General features: G+C 48.9%; 1 protein-coding gene across 1 annotated transcript in view; it reads right to left on the bottom strand.

The window, feature by feature from the left end:
* Positions 1-4,158: 4,158 nt before the first annotated feature.
* Positions 4,159-20,678, bottom strand: part of BARX2 (BARX homeobox 2) — a 72,479-nt gene continuing 55,959 nt past the window's right edge. The window contains exons 2-4 of the mRNA XM_045892843.2: positions 18,635-18,935; positions 13,765-13,849; positions 4,159-5,129 (exon numbers count right to left, since the gene is read on the bottom strand). Of these exons, the coding sequence (XP_045748799.1) occupies positions 4,863-5,129; positions 13,765-13,849; positions 18,635-18,935 (653 nt within the window). The 3' untranslated portion in view covers positions 4,159-4,862. The remainder of the gene's footprint in view (positions 5,130-13,764; positions 13,850-18,634; positions 18,936-20,678) is intronic.

Raw genomic sequence — 20,678 nt, forward strand, 5'->3', positions numbered from 1 at the left:
CGTGAATCAGGTCAAACAACTTCACCAACCCCACCGCCCCCTACCGAATATGATTCTGGTATAGACAGGATGTTAATTTTTGTTTGAGACCAATGTCTTAGTAGGCATCTTCCTCCCAGCCTGCCCCCTGAAACCCTGCCCGTGATCTCCTTGAGGAGAAATCTTCTGAGAGCATCTTCTTCAGAGCCCTGTCAGTACTTTTTCCAAAAGGAATTAGCAAAATGGACGGGGTGGGATGGGGGGATTGACCCTTGGCCATGAGGGTCTTCAAGTCTGGGCTCCTCATCATCCTTTGCCTTCTTTGGCTCTGGGGAAATGGGCCCAGCATTGCTTCCCGTGGGTGATGGGAATGTTTTCCCGGACAACAAGGATCTTTTGCTCTGCCTTCCTTCTTGGCTCTGCAAAGTCCTGGCAGCCCCAAGCCCTGTAGCTTATTTGAGGCGGGGCCATATTACTGAGTGTGGCTCTAACAATGGCCAGTGACCAGGAGAGTTGCTTCATGATTTGGGGCCTCAAGGCTTCATGACAGTGGGCTGTACCCACCATACTGCTGAGAACTCAAAACATCTGGGCGTCCAAGAAAGATGTCAACAGGAGACCAGGAGCATCCAGATCCTCTCATGACCTACTCGTGGACCTTGGGAGCCCTGAGCACAGAAAAAGGAACTCAGAACACATAAACTGAGAAACAGCCTCAAGGAATTTAGGCTCTTAATAGGGAAACAAAACTCATCCATGTCCTCTTTGGAAAGATGGCAGGCCCATGGTGTTAACGACAAAAGGTGCATTAAGAGGGAGAGGTGGCGAGGAATGAACAGGTTAGACTGGAGAGGAGCTGAGGTTAATAAGGAACAGGAAGAGCTGGCTGAGAAGGGTAAAGGAGAGGGGAGTCAAGGCAGGTCGGAGAGAGGATGCGGTCTCCTGGGCATGGAGCAGGCTGGGGTGCAGCCCCTAGGAGTGTGACTGAAAGAGAGAGAGGAAGGTGGCATCTCTCGCGGAAGATGCAATACAAGGCAACACAATGGAGAAGAGAGTGGCGAAGGCGGTGAGGGGGTGCCTATCCAGACAAAGAGCCACAGCAGCTCCTCGGGGCTTAGGCAAACAGAAGCAACTCAGTGCACAGAAATCCTGAGAAACAAGTTTGCTTTTTTTTTTTTTGCAAAGCACATTTCAACCCTCTAACCCAATAGTTCCTGCCCTTCAAAGATCCTTCAGACGTGATAGGCGGCAAGATTTAGGCGGCACCTAAGGAAAATGGCAGGAGGATCAGGCAGCGACCTAGCGGCTGGCCCAGGCAGGGGGGAGATGGGGGAGAACCTCTTGGGACAAGCTTTAATCTGGTCCTTCGAAGTCCCTGCTCCTTTTCTGCTGACTGGACAACACGTGACCAGGCTGACGAAGCACAACCCATTGAGGAAAGCGCTTGATCCCCTGCAGTGGAGTGCTAGCCCAGCCCAGCCTAGGGCGTAGGACGGGTGGCGTGAAGTTGAAAGGTCGTGAGGAGGGCAGGGAACTCTAAGCGCCTGGGGAAGGGCAGAGGGGCTCACAGAGGTTCTCTGACCCCTTCTCTAAGGCACCTTTAGAACTGACTCGTCTTTGAGAGAAACTGAAAACCAGCCTAGTGAGGGTTGGTGTCTGATGGATCTGTTCAGACTAGTTTGAGGACTACAGGCTCCCAGCAGGAGACCCATTTGGTTATTGTTTGAGTCAAGCTAGGGCTGAGTGTGAGCAGAGGCAGTGGTTCCCGGTGCCTCATCTTCTGTAGCCAGGAAAGCCCCCACCCCCTCCCAATCCCCGCCTAGGACAAAGCTGACACAGGGGGCAGACCGCTGCTGAAAGCCCCCCAACCCCGTCACCCCCTGCCGCCTTGGGAGGGACGGTGTGGTAATGCTCACCTTAAAGGTCCCCGCAGGGAACCTGGCCCGGGCTTGGTTCTCAGCATGGCTCCTGACCAGCTACCTGACCCAGGGAGAGCCAACTTAACCTCTCTCTGGTTAACAGGCTTCCTATAAAACTGGAAGAAACAGCCCATTTCACAGCCTGAGGGGGGAGGCATCAGCTAAAAGTGCTCCTAAAAGCATTCTCCAATGCTCAGAGCAGAGACACTACAAAAAAAAAAGGGGGGGGGGGTTGCAAGGTCTCAGAGGCCGGCTTCCCTGTGTGGGCAGTTGGCTTCGGCTCGCTCCCTTCCTCTGGAAAACTTCAGAAAGCATCAAATGACTAGACCCTACAATAAGACTCTGAACCCTCACAGGGTCACCATCCTGGATGCCAAGCAAGGGCAGGAATGCTTTTATTTAGTAAGGCCCACAAAGTTGAGCTCAGGTCCAGAGAGAGGCCTCCTAGAAAGCAGCAGAGAAAGTGAGCAGACTGGGCTTGGGGCAGGGAAACCCTGGGGTCAGAGGTCCCTGAATAGCCCTGCTCCAGGCTGCACACCGTGACCTCCTATGCACAACTCAGAGACACGCTGTGGAGCTGGGTTTCTGGGTGCCATCACATGTCGTGGGAAGTAGAGGGAAGATGGGAAGACTGGAGGGACAAGGGAAAGGCGGAGAGCGAGCAGGGCTTGGTGCGGAATCGATGCCCACTCACATTCCCGAGGCCCAGCCCTCACCCCTCCTGGGGTCCCAGAGCAAGGCTATACAGAGCTGAGGCCAGAGGACAAGCCCAGGGCTCCCAAGTGGAGGTGCCCTTGGGCTCAGGGCTTCCAAAACAGTGGGAAAGATCAGGGGAGGTCTGAGACCATGCACTGAAATACCTCCAACCCCTGGAAGCATTATAGATGACAGGCCAAGGACTAAGGGCCACAAGTCAGAAACAGCGCAGAACCCCAGCTCAGGAAAACTACGTGTGGGTGACGCGGCCACCGTGGGACACCTCAGAGGGGGACGGTACGAGAGCCCATGACAAGAGACTGAAAACCCCCACAGGAAACCAGCATCAGTGAGAAGTCTCTCTGGGGCGGGGCTGAACGGGACAGAGCAGTTCCTTAGGAGTGAGCCCAGATTGGCACAGACCCACCTGCTTACTGTGGCCAGGGGTACACTTGGGCTCATTAGGACACCGCTTAGTAGGCAGACCATAAAACTGTCCCCAGGGGGTGGGCTAGAGATGCAGGAGGCAGCTTTTCGCCTGCACAGCACCAGAAACCTCGCACACAGCTGGGTGTGGTCTGCACAAACTGGTTCTCGGGAGGCCCAATCCTTAGCTCCTTTGTTCGCAAGAGGTAAGAACCCGCCGGCTGTCTTTGTGCTGGTCTCAAGAGCAGAGGGAATGAAGGCGCTGCCTGGCCAAGTCCAAATCGCAGTCACTCTGACTGGCAGTGTTAATGGAGGGAAGCAGGCGCCCCATGGTTGTAAACAAGCAGATCATTTCGTGTGTAAGTTTCCAAAGAATTACATGAGTTGTTTACAGAACTAGCAACAGGTTTTGCTCCCTAGTTGGGGCCATTACGAAACCGGTTAGATGTTTCCCGAGCCCACAACAGGGCAGTTACCCTGTGATCAATAACTGACAGTTGGCAGGACATCAGTGCTGAGCAAGAGGACCTCTGTGGGTTCAGGCCTCGGGGCCTGTGGGCACGACAACCAGACAAAAAAGGGTCAGAATTCCTACTTGAGCGAGTCTGGAGCCTCCCTCTTTCCTGTTCTTCCTGAAAGTGGGACATGGTTTTAAATTTAAAATCACAGAGCACCTCTAGCCAAGAAGCTCTCAAATCTTCTTTTGTTAAAAGGTGCAGAGCCCATCATCCAAATGGATACTTAATAAAGAAAGATAAACAAGAAACCTGTAAAAAATGGTTACCTGTGCAGGCCAGGGGAGGGGTGGGGGAGGGAGTAGGTGGGAGAAGCAAGCCTTCTTTTTGTTGGACTTTTGAAGCATATATTTATTATCTCTTACAAAAAAGTAAGGCTGTTTTTAAAGCTGGAAGCCCACAATGGAAAGTGGCTGACGACAGAGCTGCTCTGGCAGAAGGTGGTGGGAGGGGTGGTGGGCAGAGACCAATCTCTTATTTTACAGTGGGGGAAATGAAAGCCCAGGGAGCCGGGCTATCTCTCTGGGTCTTTCCATAAGACGTATACAGACAAGGCTAAATATACTCCCCAGAAGACACAAAACACCCAATCCTTTTGCAAGATTTATCTTTAATTAAAAAATAAAAGTTATCTTAACATAATCTGCTTTGCAGCTTCTGGGATGGCAACTCAATAAAGCAAGAAAACCAAGGCTTCTCAGTTCTTGGGTCACCTGACCATCTTATAATGGGTACAAAGGCACACGTGTCTTCAAACGAACTTTATTCAGAAACAATTCTAGTAACTCAGAACTCGCTTCCCCCAACTCTTCTTTGCCCACCCTCACCGGCCCCACCCTACCCCCCCCCAAAAAAACCAACAACCAAAAACATTAAATTCTCTTTTAAAACTACAGAAATAAGTGCTGAGTCAGCAAGGAAGCCAGGCCTGCTGCCCAAGCTCCTCCATGATCTCTCTGCTTTGATGACTGGCTGCCCAGGGGCTGGAGGGAGAGAGCCCGGGGCAGTCCTTCACCGCGCCAGCACCAGGGGGGTGCGGGCCCCACAGCCCTCACCCCAGCAGGGGCAGGCAGTTCCAAGGCACTGTCTCCCTTCATCAAGGGCATCCCGTGGCTAAAGCAGCCTTTCAGGAAGAGAAAGGCCTAAGGCAAGCAAGTCTTCGTCAAATGCTTGTGATGAAAACCACTGAGACCCGTGGGGGTTGGGAGACGTGGATCTCTTCTCCCCAAGTTTACCAGGCTTTGGGAAGCAGATCCCTCCCTGTTCTCCCTGACTTCCCTCTTTCCATTCCTCCCCGTCTCCCCCTTCCCCCAGAAGAGTTTTTATCTTAGCTTGATGGTGGGGGTTCCGAAGAGGCTACTGGCAACTCCTGGGGCTGGCCGGGGGGCTCTGCCACCTCTAAGGGGACGTCGCATGCTTTTGGTTCCTGTGGGTCACAGAGCTCCTCCTGTCTCTGGGAGGGTGCAAGGCATTCCTGGCTCTGGGCCTGGCTGTTCATCTTCTCTTCAGCTTCAATCTCTTCTGATGTGGGGATGGAGTTCTTCTTAGGACGACCTTTGGGTTTTGTGGGTGCTTCCTGTCCACCTTTAAGAACCTATGTGGGAGAAAAAAGTCATTAAGTCTAATAAATAACCCCCTCCCTCCACTTTCCCACTCAACAGTGTCTATACCGTTCCTTCCCAGCAGTGATAGTCTGGCAAAAGGTATTTTCAACCCATCACCTCTAGAGTATAAAGACATCTTCATTCTTTATTATTATTATTATTATTATTTTAAGGTGACATTTAAAACAAATTTTTATTTACTTATTTGAAAGAGAGAGAGAGCACATGGGTATGCAAGCATGAGTGGCAGAGGGCCAAAGGGAGAGGGAGAAGCAGACTCCCCGCTGAGCAGGGAGCCCGACGACTCGGGGCTCCATCCCAGGACCCCGGGATCATGACCTAAGCAAAAGTCGGACACTTAACCCACTGAGCCAACCAGGTGCCCCAAGACATCTTCATTCTTTAAATGTTCAATGCACTTTCAGCAAGTATCACATATTTTGGCTTTAAATAAAATGATCACAAACACATTAAAAAAATCCAACTTCAACAGTAAGGAAAGAAATAAAAATTAAAATATTAATGCATTATCTATCAAGTTGACAAGTTAAAAAGACAATATTTGTAGCAAGCAGGAAAATAAATCGTGTGGAAGGGTGATTGGTACAACCTTCTCAAAAGGCAGTCTGAGAATTCGAATCAGAAGTCTTAATATGTGCATACAGAAATTCCACTTCTAATAATTTAGCCTAAGTAAATCATCAAAGACTGAGATAAAGACTGATTTGCAAAAATGTACATCAAAAAATTGGTTATAATGGCGAAAACTGGGGGGAAATAAACTTTTGCTATATGATTGGGTAGGTAATTATAGTATATCCCAAAGAGAGAATACTTGATAACCATTACAATCATTACATAGGAGAATGTTTAATGACATGGGAAATATCATTGATGCACTTTTGTGGAAAGCAGGTTATAAACCAGCATAACCCAATCTGGAGGACAGACAACCTGTTCGCAGTGTCAAGATCATGGAGAATTTTTAAATTTTTTCTTTTTTCTTTTTTGTATTCTCTAATTTTTTTGGTACAATGATCATGTGTAAGTATTTCTGTAATCAGAAAAAATATTATAAGGAACATACAACTGAATGGTTCAAAGACGGAGTAGAGAATAGAAAGTTCTAGCTAGCTTTGAAAGGCCAATCACTAAGTTAAATTCTAACTCTGCTCCTTAGCAGCTGTGTCTTAGAGGGTGACCAACAGATACATGTATACAAGAGAGCAAGAACTCTTCCTGCCGTGCAGAACAGGCCTCCCACCTTCCTCACCTGGTGAACTCCGCTTAGAGAGTGCTCCTCCGGGGAGCTTCCCTGACCTCCCAGGTCCACGTCAAAGGCCCTCCACCGTGTGCACGATGAGCTCTTACATTTCCTCCATTAGAGCACTTGTCACAAACCACTGTCCCTGCATGTTTACTTGCCTGCCCCTCCCACTCAGCCCCTGCACGTAGCAGGCATTCACCAACTGGTGAATGGTATTGAACTGGTATTGAACAACGAGCCTTTCCCTGGAGGTGAAGAAAGGTACAAAGCAAGCGAAGTAACAGTGTCCCAAATAGCCTTTGCTGATGTCAAAGGACTTGCACATTTATTATCCCAACGTGTGATGTCCATGAGAATATTCTGACTTAACGAAGGGAGAAATTTAAGAATATGTATAGGTTACTTTAGAGAATCACAGACAGTCCCTTCTTCCACTGGCTCTGAACTCTGACTTGCTGCCTTTGTGGCTTTTCTGGGCAGCTGGTGAGAAGGGCTTCAGGAGGACCTGGATTAGCACAGATAATTAGGAGTGAAATGTGTTTTTGCTACTTACATAGCCTGCTTAATCTTATCTTCCGTAGTTGAACAGAGGTTCCTTGAAGGTGAATCTTGCAACTATCCCTTGCTTTATGCTCCAGACAAGTAACTTTCAACTGACTCTACTCAGTCACTAAATCCTTATCGATTACATCTCTTTCCTTCAAGAGGACAGGACCTCCGGGTGCTGAACTGTAGTAATGAAGGCAGTAACTCAATAAGCCAAAAGTTCCTTTTTTAAAAAGCTTTATTGAGATATAATTCACATACCATACACTTCACCCATTCATAGTGACGATTTAGTGATTCTGAGTAGTCAGAATTGTACAACTATCACCAGAATCCAATTTTAGAACATTTTCATCACCCCCAAAAATGAACCCCACACCCATTAACAGCCACCCGTAGTTTGCCCCAGGCCCTGCCCCCCAAGCCTAGGCAACCACACATCTGCCTTCTGTCTCTACAGATTTGCCTATTCTGGCCATTTAATATGAATCGAGTTATACAATATGTTATCCTTTGCGACTGGCTTCTTTCCACCAGCATGGTGCTTTCAAGGGTCATCCATGTTGCAGCCTATATCAATATTTCAATTCCTTCTTATGGCCAACTAACAGCCATTGTAGGAATATACCACATGCCATTTACCCATTCATCACCTGAGAGACACTTGGGTTGCTGCTACCTTTTGGTTGTTGTGAACAGTGCTGCTATGAAGAGGAATATAGAAATATCTGTTCATTTCTTTTGGGTGTATCCCTACAACTGGAATTGCTGGGTCATATGGTAACTCTATCTTTTTTCGAGGACCTTCCAGACTGTTTGCCAAAGCGACAGCACCATGTTCCAATCAGCAGTTTATGAGGGTTCCAGTTCTCCATATCCTCACCAATACCTGAGGGTACGTCTTTCTGATTACAGCCACACTAGTGGGTAGGAAGTGGTACCTTGTGTTTGTGAATTCCATTTCCCTGATGACTAAAGAAGATGAGTATCTTTTCCTGTTTTTATGGGCCAGCCATATGTCTTCTTTAGACAGATACCTATTCAAATCCTTTGCCCATTTGAAAATTCGGTTATCTTCTTATTGTTGAGTCCTAAGAGTTTTTTATACACATTCTGGATACAAGTCCATCACCAGATGCAAGATTTGCAAAGGTGTTCTCCCATTCTGTGTGTTGTCTTTTCCCTTTCTTGGTGATGTCCTTCACAGCACGAATGTTTTTAGTTCTGATGAAGTCCAATTTATTTTCTCTTTCGTTGCTTGTGCTTTTGGTGTGCTCAGAGGATTTTGCCAAATCCAAGGCCATGAATATTTACTCAAATTTTCTTCTAAGAGTTTTACAGTTTTAGCTTTTACATGTAGGTCTATGGTTCACTTTGAGTTATTTTTTGTATAAGGTATGAGGAAACCCATAAGCTCTCAAAACCATCTCCTTTTAGCTGGGAATCTGCTCACCCACTGCACTTTCCACACGCACAGCTAACACGAAAATATGAAGGGGACCTCTAACAAGGTATAGATGCTGACAGAATCCACCTCTGGGGAGAAGGCATCCCTATATTCCTTTTCACATAAGTCAGCATCTGATTTTTATTTCAGTCTGAGTGCAGGCTGTTGAAAGTGCCCAGATGTGCCAAGATGGAATTTACATGTTGAAAGCAGCTCTCCACTTGGTATAAAAGAGGTTCTACAAAATTAAGTTGCCCCATATAGTAATCAAGTTATAATAGGGCAGGTCTAAGGAACCCACCTAATTGGCAAAAGAAAGTCCAGCCCAGCAATTAGCGAACACCACCCACACAGCTTGGATAGACCCCACCTGGCTGTTTTCCTACCGCACAAAAAAAAAAAAAATCAAAACAATCAGACCATTTTCTAAATGGAATAAAACATTCCAGCGCAAGCAATAATTAGGAGATAACTACCCTCTTGACTGCTTCCCGCGCTCGACCTCTGGCCCCTTGCCTCCCAGCACACCTGAGACATGCAATTATCTCACAACCGCCCCATGCCAGGAGCTGCGCATTCTCATGCACCCCATGGCCCTCCTCCCGGGATCCCTCCCGCCCAATTATTCCTAAAGCCAATTTAGTCCCCTTGGTGGGGGGAGTCCAGACAACCCACCACAGCACCTGAGGTCACATGCCTCTCGGAAAAACAGCTAGACACCATCTACTTCTAGTGGCTGTGCTTGCTGCCAGCCTCAGAGCACCCCCCGCCCCCCAAATCCTTAAACTAGATATTCAAATGTTCTGTTGCTGAAGATGTCAGGACAGGCCTGTTTCCTTCCCAAGGTGCTCAGGTGGGAGACAGGCAGTCTGACAGCAGAGCATGGACTGTCAGTGCAGGGAGGAACCTTCTGCCTCCCCCATCACTCAGACAGGAAACCGAGCAGGCAGAGGTGGTTTGTCATGGTCCAAGAGCAAAGCCAAGGGCAGGGCTGGGATTTGAACACACAACCCTGCCCACTTGAATCTAACGCTCTTACCCGGATCTCATCGTGCATAACGAGCGAGGGATACATCGTATTTGCCACCGTGCTTTCTGATTCTAATACTGACCTGCAGTCCCCCCGTCTCCCGGCAGACCCTGGGTCACAGACTCCTTCACTAGGGGTGCTTTCTGCCCCTTTTTCTTGGTCTTCATCTGCGGCTCTCTGGAGCTGGGAGAGTCGGATCAACCGATGACTATTTCCATGAAGCTGAGAAGCAAGTTCAGATTCTCCGGCACAAATCTCTTCCCAGCACCCTGTTCCGCAGCCTGTCTCTGCCTGAAGATGCAATGCCGTCTCAGACGGGGCCCCACATGCTAAGGCACTGAGTGGGAGTAGGCCCGGCAAGTGAGGAACGAGCAAGAACAAACAGCCAGGATTGTTCTCACCCAGAAGAAAGGTTCAGGGCCCCAGAAACCTATAGAATTCATTTTCTGTCTCTATGTCTTCTGGCCTCCCAAACTGTGGATTCTCTGGAGACTTGAATTACGTGGCCAGGTAAATAATAATAATAAAGAAGAAGGAGGAGGAGAGGAAGAGGAAGAGGAGGATGGCGGCTAACACTTCTCAGCTCGTACAGGGATGAGCTCAGTTAGTAGCTATAAGGTACATATGTATGAGGCATTTTACTAATGAGGAAACAGGCCCACAGAGGTTAAGTAACCTGCTCAAGATCACATAGATAGTCACCATTAGCCATTTCATGGAACTGTTGATCATCTGGAGATCTGCAGCACCAAAGACGATGACGGTGCATGGTATGTGGCCCCCCCAATTCCGTGACCGGGGCAGGAGGGTGGTATCCATTTGCATCCTCTCATGGAACTAGGTTTTAGAGCTGAGAGAGATCCCTGAATGATGAGGCACTTTCAGCCTGTTGCAAAACTCTGGGTCCTCCCGAACTCAAGCCAAACAGAAATGGAATAGAGGGTGAGCGTCCCACCTCGTGTGCAAGATTAAATTTACCCAACCCTCTATAGGTTACAAATGCTGACCGGTAAAAACTAGTCCAAGATGCTATCTGGCCTCTGGCAGTGCTCTCCTTGGCTGCCGTGTGAGTAGCTCTTGAGAATCAAGTGCTAATCTTTTTCCAGTTCCAATTAGGTGACTAGCCTTGAGACATCTTTATTACCCAATTAGCTTTTTCTTTTCCTCCCAGTACTTGAAGAGATAGCCTTGAAAGAGTTCTACTAGGAAAACATATGAGGCAATCAGGATCCCAACAATGCCTCGCTGTTCTGGGGGAGTCAGAATTCAGACCTGCAATGGCACAACCACCTTCCCATTTTTAGCTCTGGCCATTCTGAAGTCATTCAAAGTGCCCCAGGTGCTCCGGCTCCTTCCTTCTGCCTGTGACACGCTCCTCACCTTTGCTTGGCATACTTCTATTCATCCACTGAAACCAATTTAGACAGCACCTCTTCCATGAAGCCCTCCCTTTCTCTATCCTGATTCTGAACCCAGTAAATCCCACTGTGGCCCTGATCCCTCTGAATAATTACTAGTTTCACGGGGCGGCCTCCTCCCACCTGACGGGAGTACTTTTTTCTTATTTTATTTTGTAATGGACAGTTTTGGGACTTATCTTGGCTTCTCCATCGCCTGGTGCTCCATTCTGAGGCTCAACATGTAACTGCTAGAGTGGACAGAGAGCTTGGTGCTCCCGCCTCCCCCAGGGACCTGAATTTGGTCGGCCCGTGGAATGCTGAGGTTAAATGTGCTGACTGACTTCCATTTTGCTTTATGCAACATGGATGACCCTCAATAACCAGCTCCCACTTGTGCCGCCGGCCCAGTGGCTGGTGAACAACAGGTAACGTCAGAGGTGAAGGCACACGCTCGTCCCACGGGCATCGGGCGGCGCGGTGCTGACGGGGATGGCAGGCTGTCAATTCCTTAATCGTCTGACTCATGAAGAGATCGCTGATAACCGATTTCAACAATGCCTCTGCCACTCAGGAGACCTTGATTTCGATGATGATGATTGATGAGGAAGGAGGTGGGTGGTGGACCTGCCCAAGTCCAAAGTCAGCCAGGGAGGGACAGGCATGAGAACTCGGGCCCAGAGTTTCTAACTCCCCGATCTGGTTCTTTCTGAGAAAGATCAGTTCCCCGGGAGGTTTCTGCCATCACTTTCTTCTTTTCTTTTCTTTCTCTCTTTTTGTTTATTAATAAAGATTTTATTTATTTGTTTGTCAGAGACAAGAGTGAGCGTGGGCGCGCGGACAAGCAGGGGGAGCGGGCGGCAGAGGGAGAAGCAGGCTCCCCACTGAGCAGGGAGCCCGATGCAGGGCTCGATCCCAGGACCCTGGGACCATGACCTGAGCTGAAGGCAGGTGCTTAACCGACTGAGCCACCCAGGTGTCCCTTCACCAACATTTTCATGTGTCTATAGCATTCTGGAGGTTTTGGACCGACTACATATTTAATCGAATCCCATTTATCCTTCAACATCTTCCTACACCTTTCTCAAATACCCATGCCCTGGACATTTCCGGGCTTATACACCTACAATAATTACAATTCAAAGCAGCCCTGGCTGCTTTCTGGACCTTGCTTCTCCAACAAGATCACAAATGCCACGAAGGCAGGTTTCTATCTCATTTCATTACTTCCTACAGTGCCCAGGATAAGGCACTGTTCACAAGAGATGCTAATACACATTTGTGGATTCATCCGGTATACGTGTGTTTGTACTGACGTCTCGGCCTCACTTTGTAAGCACTCTGTGAGCCACGGCCTCCACCTGAACATCCTTCCCTCGCAGGCTCGGGTCCCCCCAGAGGAAATTATGAGATTTGCCCAGGAATTCCCTTTTGGGAATATAATACACACTGCCTCACTGGCTTTTAAAAAAAATGTTGCCATCAATATTAATTTACAACGTATTTATTTTTCTCATTGTGAGTAGGCAACAGCAAGAACTAACGTTTTCAGAAAAAAATTATCGGACAAAAGCACAAAATTGAGGAAATGTCTCCGTATCTATTAGCTATTTTTTTTAAAGACTTTATTTATTTGAGAATGAGCAAGAGAGAGAAGGAACGGGAGAGGGACAGAGGGAGAAGCAGACTCCCCGCTGAGCAAGGAGCCCAGTGCAGGCAGGACTCGATCCCAGGACCTTGGGATCATGACCTAAGCTGAAGGCAGACGCTTAACTGAGCCACCCAGGCACCCATAGCTATTAACTTACCTGTTTTCCTGAAAACTAGGGGTGGAAGAAGGACCTCAGTTTTAGTAATTGTAAAAAAAAAAAAATCATATTCCAGCCCTTGAACACCAGGAAAGATGGCTTGTGGCCCGATGGGTTAGCAAATTAGAGTGTCATCCAAGCAGGTCTGGACTACCTGGCCCACACAAGAGGAGAAAGGGCCAGTAAGGTTCGGTGAGGGTGTGAGGAAGTCTCAAGGCACAGGCCATTGCTTCCTTGGTCTCTCAAGGAAACGGGCTGCTTCCCACCCTCTTTTCCCAGCTCACCTCTTTTCTCTGGACTTTGACCTCTTCCCTTGTGGTTTACAAAACTGGCAATGAAACACGCCAACCAATTTGGATAATACGGATTTAACAGATTATTCAAATTTGCTCTTTTTTAAGAAAGAGTGAACTATGATGAAGTGGAGTCCCTCACAAAATATGGAGATGTCTATTTTTTTTTTTTTTTTAGAGAGAGAGTTGTTTATGCTAATAGGTCCATTTAGAAACCAAAGATGGAATGATTCATTAGCTAGGTCGTAAAGCAGTTTTAGGGAAAGCTTAGTCCATGATACCATGTGCATCAGAGGAACCTGGGAGCTCGTGAACACCACATTCCCAGCCCTGTCACGGACCTCTGCACTCAGGATCCTGGGAGGGCCTAGACTTCTGCATTTTTACCTGCAATCCAGGTTCCTCTGACACCCACCGAAGCCTGACAACCCCTGCATTACAGCACACGGAGCCCAGGAACAGATGCACCCTATATGTCATTATAAACAAACAGTCCTGACTTCTATTCTTGGTGACTGGTGGGAGGGGGAAGGAAGTTCTTTGAAAAGGCTAGCAGGTGGGGTTAAAACTAGCAACGGAGAAGTTTGTGGGCTTTCTTTTATTTCTAAGGAAACTGTGAAAAAGAATATCCTGCTGGTCAGGAAATCCAGGTCAGGAGAAATGGCTTATCTGACTGTCCCAACTACCTCCCTCCCAGACAGCCAGCATCATGAAAGGCCTTCCACTCTCTGGAACCCCAAACCACCAATGGTCCTTCCTGCCTTCTTCCCAGTCCTGGAGTAAGAATTTTCCCTATCATGATGGGGGCACGGTGAGACTCACTCTCTTCTTTCTTACCATTTTCTTCCACTTCATCCTGCGGTTCTGATACCAAGTCTTCACCTGCAGTTGAGTGAGTCCCAGAGACTGGGCCAAGTCCAGCCTAGAAGGCGTGAGATACAAAGGAAGGATGAGGAAGGAGGGAAGGGGCAGTAGGGATGGGGTCCTGTGGACTAGCTCTAGGCACTGCTATCAGAGCATGGACTTCCCCCATTAAACCAGTCCTTCCCCCAAGAATCTCATGGATGAAACTCTGAGAACCTAAGAAACAGATGCCTATAACCCAAGGACACCTGGTGTCATCATCCTGGAAACACTGTCTGCACGGGACCTGAAAAGGATTTCTCAGAGTTGATCGCGAAGTCCTCCTTCTGACCTGACAGAGTCTTTACTGGGATCCCATACAAAATGAGGACTCTGCCCCCAAATCCAAACTGGAAAGGAAAAGTAAAGACCTGCCATCCTTGTCAAAATCCTGCTTATCACCACAGATGCAACGCAAGGCCCCTCCTACAGGGGAGCCTCCCCACCCCCATGACGCCTCCCACAGGTTCTGCCCTCTGGACCTTCCCACTGGTCAGCCATCACCCGGGTGGCTCCACGTTCTCAAGCATTCTCTGTTTCCCACGAGTACTTTCTGCCTTCCTGACTCAACCACAAGAGCTTCCTTTCTGTCCACAAAAGTGCCTATCAGGTTCTCAATCCAGACCAAGGGCTCAAAAATACTTTCCAAAGGATGGATTCATTCACTGTAGCTGCCCTAAGCTGTTATAATGTTGGGTTCCAAAAGAAACATTCCATCTGTAGCCCCTCCTGCTTCCCATTCTATTGCTAACCGTGGTTCTGCATTTCTCTGTAGCCTTCTGGAAAGTCCTGAATGTCAAAGCCATTCCTGGCAAGTGTGAGGTTGGAGCTACTTCCAACAACACAGCAACCATTTCTGGAGAACCGTGGCATCCCAGGCCCCAGGCTCAGCCCCCAACCTAAGCTGTCTTATTTATTCCTTTCATGACGCTGGGAAGTAGGTATAATTATTCCCATTTTATGGATGAGAGATCTGAAGCTTGGAGAGATTAGAATCTCTCGGTAACCATGGCCAAATCCTGTCTGCTGCCTGTTTTCATAAATAAAAGTTTTTATTGGAACACAGACACCCATTTGTCTGGTACTGTCCACGGCTGCTTTCCTGCTGCAGCCTCAGAGGTGAGTAGTTAGTTGCGACAGAGACTGAACTTATTTTCTCTCTGGCCCCGTACAAGAAAAACTTTGCTGACCCCCGGTAGATGATCCTAGAGCGAGAGGTGGAGCCGGGATGTAAACCTACTTACGTCTGGCTTGTATACCTCCGCCTGTATGGGGGCTCCCCTCCACCCACCATATTTTTGCACAAGTTCAATCTGTCAAAGGAAAGCTCTTGCTCTGGTTTTTGAAGAGAAAAGGCGCACAACCCAACTGGAGCATATTAAATGAGAAAGAGAACCAGGCTTCCAAACTCAGTCCTCAATACTACAACTAGGGACCTATATTGAGAAGAACCCCAAGTCTACTACCTGAGCGCCAACTGGAAGGACCACTTCCCTGGGGCTCCAACCCTGGTCGCTGCAGCTATGGGTTTCTAGAGCAGCAACCTGGGATGGGCATCCTCGCCACAGGGAGCGGGGGTCACCACTTTCGAAGTCCTAGATGTCTGAACATTACAGTTTGTGGCTCTGAGGTCCCTTAGGTCCCACAAACCTTCACAGCCACAAGCCTGAGCCATGGGGACTCCCGGGTGTGTGTTCTCGGCCTCAACTTTCTCTCCCCAAGGAGTGCTGAGCAGCATCTCACGTGAGCAAGGCCAGTGGGTATCGGCAGTGAAGGTTCCAGATACTGACTGCTGGCACTGCAGCTGCTCAGCCCCCTGCTCCGACCAGAGGGCACGATTTAAATCTCCAACAATAGGGCGCCTGGGTGGCTCAGTCATTAAGCGTCTGCCTTCAGCTTGGGTCATGATCCCAGGGTTCTGGGATCGAGCCCCGCATCGGGCTCCCTGCTCGGCGGGAAGCCTGCTTCTCCCTCTCCCACTCCCCCTGCTTGTGTTCCTGCTCTCGCTGTCTCTCTCTGTCAAATAAATAAAATTAAAAATAAAATAAAATAAAAAATAAATCTCCAACAATAAAAACAGTCTTCCCTCCAAAAAACCCTCAGAACCTGTCTTACATCTGCATTCACATGTATCTGGTTGTCCCAGGAAAAGGGCTACTGGAAGCTAACAGTTTTACTCGAAGTGATTAACAGACTGAAGCTAATAAATTCCCAGCGCCAACAGCACTTAGCTCTCCCCACTAATGAAGCGCTGCTTTCCAAGCAGCCATTCATTAAGAACCAAAAACCCAGGGGGCTGTCCCACAGGCTTCTGGTCTCCCAGGCTCCCACTGCGCCTTCCAGGCCGGTTCACCTGAGGCCATCAGGTGCATTAGTCAATGGCAGGCTCAGTTCACAGCTCGGCCACTGCATTAGCAAATGGTGTTAGCTCACTTGGGAAAAATGCACCCCTGACTCACTCTGGCTACAGAAACCCGCTTCACTGTCATCGGCTTTCTCTCATTACCTGCCACCGTTAGAAATTCTCACTTCCCTGCATATTCGCTTAAATGGGGTCACCTAGGAAACTGGAGAAACAAACAAAGGGGAAGACGCAGAAAGCTGTGGGAGGAGGGAGTGCTCATGGCGCTGGTCACGTAGGGAGGTGAGGAACATGGGAGAGGGCGGGTTAAGGCAGCAGCTTCCATGCCAGCCAGATGGTGTCCTTCTCCCCAGGCAAGTGAATCAGTCCTGCGTAGGTCACCTGAGAGGTGCCTGGGCAGGTATCAGGAAGTCCCAGGAGCTTGATTAGGAATGAACATTTCTGTTAAAACATTCTCTGACTTCTAGAAAATAAGCCTAAAATTCTACCCACGCCTGCTGAAGCCCCTTCAGTGTACTACCATGCAAGTCATAAATAATGGCGCCCACCTCCACTGGCTGCGCAACTCCCCGAGGCTCTCCATTACCTGCTGGGGGCACCAAAATAGCTCCTGATAACTGGGGATCCCTTCTGTCAATCCCCAATTCACAGCCACATCTCCACTGTCTGGCCAAAGGCTCCCCAGATGCTCATATCCAAACAGAACTCACTCTTTCCCCCACCAAACCCACTCTGCCCTCTACCTTGCAACTTCGGTCCTGGTATCCCTGTCTACGCCGTGGCCCAATCCAGGAGGAGCAGACTTCCCAGCTCTCTTCTCTCTTTCTCACACCAATGTCAAGTCTGTCCATTCCACCTTCTAAACTCTTCTCCAATCTATTCCCCTTTCTCTGTGCCCACTGTCACCACCTTAATTCTAGTCTTCAGTGACGATCCCTGGGCTCCCTCCCACCCCCCTGCTCCATTGCTTCCCTCTCAAATCAACCGTTTAGGGTGCCACCAAAGCAAGGAGTCTAAAATGTAAATCTGGCCACATCCCTTCCCGCTCTTAGTGGCTGTCAATGAGGATAAAGTCGGCATTCTTTGTCCAGGCACGTGAGCCTTCCCACCTCCAGCCTCATCTCCTGCCAGGCTCCCATCTGCCCCTTAGCCTGGAGACATCCTGACTGCCTGCAGTTCACTCGATGTGCCCAGTGAGACGTGCTTCTGTGCCTGTGTGGGCCATTCCCTCTGGACTCAAAGCTCTTCTTAAGTGCTGCCTCCTCTGAGATGCCTTCCTGAGCCCCATCTGACACACTGAGCAACGTCTCTGGGCTCCTCCAGCCCTTGGAAACACATTGGCACCAGGATCCGTGCCCTGTGTTGTGGGTACTTGTTGTCCTGTCCTTCCCTAGGATCTCCTCCAGAGCAGGACTCTTGTCTCCTACTTTCTGGACTCACAGCCCCTGCCGCAGTGTCTGGCCCCCAGCAAACCCCCAGCACACAGCTGATGGGGGGCTCGATTAAGTGAATCAGTAAACAGATGGCCTTTGATCAGTGATTTGTATATTCCTCTCTCAAATTTGGGTCAAACAGCTACTAACTAGCTTAAGAGATGCATGTGAGTTTCCTTCCCTTTCTCTTTAATAGGACTAGAGACAAACCTAATACAGACAAGGAAGTGAGCAAAAGAACAGAAAAAGGACCTGGAAAATCCTCCCAATAAATAAGATCACATATTAGCTCAGCCATCTCCAGCCAGATCCCCAGAATGAGTTTGAAGGAATAAGATTAAGATACACGTTCTTGCATATTTTGTAGTTAAGATACTAAATTAAAGAAATAAGGTGAGATATTAAGGCCTCTGAGTAGGTCAGGGGTCACAGTCCCCTCACCTGGCTCTCAAAGGCGTTTAAAGAAGGGACTCACATCCGGGTCTTGCTCGTCTCTCAGCCAAGTGGTTCTGACTTGATATCCACCAAATTTACCAGGACATCTAACAGCTCCTCAACTGAATCAATCCAGGCCTTCCCAGTCAAGAGCGAGGCCCGCAGCCTGAGCCAGCTGGGAGTCAGAGGGTGGGGAGAAGCCTGAGAAGGTCACAGGTCCCAAACGCCCAGTGGACCCCACTGCGTCTGATCCTACTCTAAGTGGCTTTAAACCCCAAACCTATTTTCCAGCTCAGAGCCTGGGCAACCATTCACTAAACTTGACTTTGTTTCTTATGGTGGAGTAGTTAAGTTAAATATGGGGATACAGCCGGGGCTTAAGTGTGATGAGGGCAGGTGGGCTGGGCTCTGTCGAACAGGCTGAGATTACACGAGCCAAGGACGAGACTCCTGCCATCATGAGGAACCTCTCTCTAACACAGTCCTTGTGGCTCTCCGTCCCACCCCGAGGGCAAAAGGCATCTCCCCTTCCCAAGGGCCTTCCCTGCGGACAGTCATCTCCCCGGGTTCTCACCTGTCTGGGGTGGACAAGTACTTCTGCTTCTGGAACTTCTTCTCCAGGCCCATGAGCTGCAGCTCGGTGAAGATGGTACGACTCCGGCGGGGCTTCTTCTGCCGCGGCGTGGGCTGCTCTGGCTCCGACTCGCTGCTGCCCAGAGCCTCGCCCCCTGGGGCCTCGGCAGAGGCGGCCTCGGAGGCCGGGCGGCAGGACAAGGCCTGGGCAGCTCCCGGGGGGGCGGAGACCAGGTGGGAGATGACCGCGGGCTGTCGGGTGATCACTGAGAGGAGAGGGTAAGCCCGAAGGGAAGCGGGGCCTAGAAGACAAACAGGGCGGCAGGTCATGAGACGAGCCAGGGTGGAAGGGAGCCAGGGGCGCTCAGAGGACCACTCACCCACACCCGTCGGACGGGTGGGGCCTCCTGATCGTAAGGAGGTAGAATGGAAGAAGGGGAAGAGGACCTAGAACTGCTCGGTGGGCAGGTGAGCTGTGCTCAGCCTGATGTGTGCGAACATTCGAGCTCCCCGCCGCCAAGAAGAGGTTCCCAAAATTCGTCTGGTTTTAAGTGGGCATGTCCCCACCCCCTCTCTTTTAAACCCCTAAATTCTGGCTTCAGAGATACGGGTCAATAGTCTGAGCAGATGAAAAGAAGTAGTTAGAAAAAGCTAGAAACCCACACTGAAGAATAGAGAATAGATTTGTAATATACAAACTGCCTGAGAACCCCCTCTGGTCTTTATAAAAACACATAGTTGCAACTATGAATTCCTCCTGAGAGGTCTCCAGACCTTGAATTGTGACATTTTTCAGAGCTGGAAGGAAGCTTAAAGATGATTTAATTCAACTTCTTCATTTTGGACACAAGACCGAGTGAAAGGCTCAGTGACTTGCCTAAGATCACAGAGCTAGGAGTAAGAAGATCCAGGAGTCAAACCAAGTTCTTCCGGCTTAAAGTCTAGAGCTCTTACCACATCATGAATCACATGGATACATCAATGGGGGGGGAGGCGGGGGGGGGCAAAGAGAAATCGATTTTAATTCACATGAAAACTCAGATCCATACGACCTGCTGCATACAGCACTGTGTGAAGGAGGCCGGTCAGGCTGGGTCAGAGCGTGGCTGAGGAAAGAGAGCGAAGTTTGACTGCTGATGTCTGCCGTGGGCATTTGCAGGGGCGTATGGTGGCACGTAAGCTAGTTATGTGCCACTCCTGCCTTAGGAATTTCCAGGCAGTAGTACTTTTCTGTCCAAGACTCTGTTACGTCTTTAAAGTTCAAGAGCTCTTGCTTTTCGTTACTCAATAGAATCGTGTTTAAAATGTCATGATCATACCTATGTAAGTCATTTTATCTCTCTGGGCCTCAGTCTTGCCATCCATATAGCGAGTAAAAAAAGCAGGTAATTTCAAGGACTTCTTCAAACCCTAATATACTGATGCCATAAAAGTACCTCTCATCCCAAGCCCATCTTGATACCTGATGAAAATAGGGAAGACTCAGGGGTCGCCCTTCGGGACTCGGCCCAGCCCTGACAGCTCACTACAAGGGCAAAGGCAAGCCTGTGAGCCAACCAACGCTCACGCTACCTCTGGGTTAAAACCAACCCATGTCACAGAAACACCCGGGTGCTACTTGTATATTGTATTTCCCTCCTCTGGGTTGGCATTTCTCTTCTTATTCATTCCCGTGCTTCTGTTTTGGGCCCCAGTCATTGTTATTAAAACAGGTAACTTCTCTTGTTCTTTGACTCCTTCTCATAAAGCCCAGTAGAAACCACAAAGTTGTTAAATAATAAATCACCAATGGCTATGTCTTCCATTAACTCTCCAGCCAATGCTAACACTTGAGGTTTTGTGTGGTGGATTCTTCTTGAGGGAAAAAAAAAATCATCTGGGAATGAATTATAGCAAGAAAATGAGGATACCTGGGTCTGTGGTTTGGGATCTCCCAGGATACATTATGAAATGTCACTTCTTAAAAACACTATCAGAAAGCTTCTTCACAGGTACAACGTAGTTCTCATCTCAAATCACTTTATTCCTTTAATTCTGACATTTCC

Source organism: Mirounga angustirostris, unplaced genomic scaffold (assembly GCF_029215605.1).
Source record: "Mirounga angustirostris isolate CCGP_5_RB_7025 unplaced genomic scaffold, mMirAng1.0.hap1 SCAF_13, whole genome shotgun sequence".
Classification (NCBI taxonomy): domain Eukaryota; kingdom Metazoa; phylum Chordata; class Mammalia; order Carnivora; family Phocidae; genus Mirounga; species Mirounga angustirostris.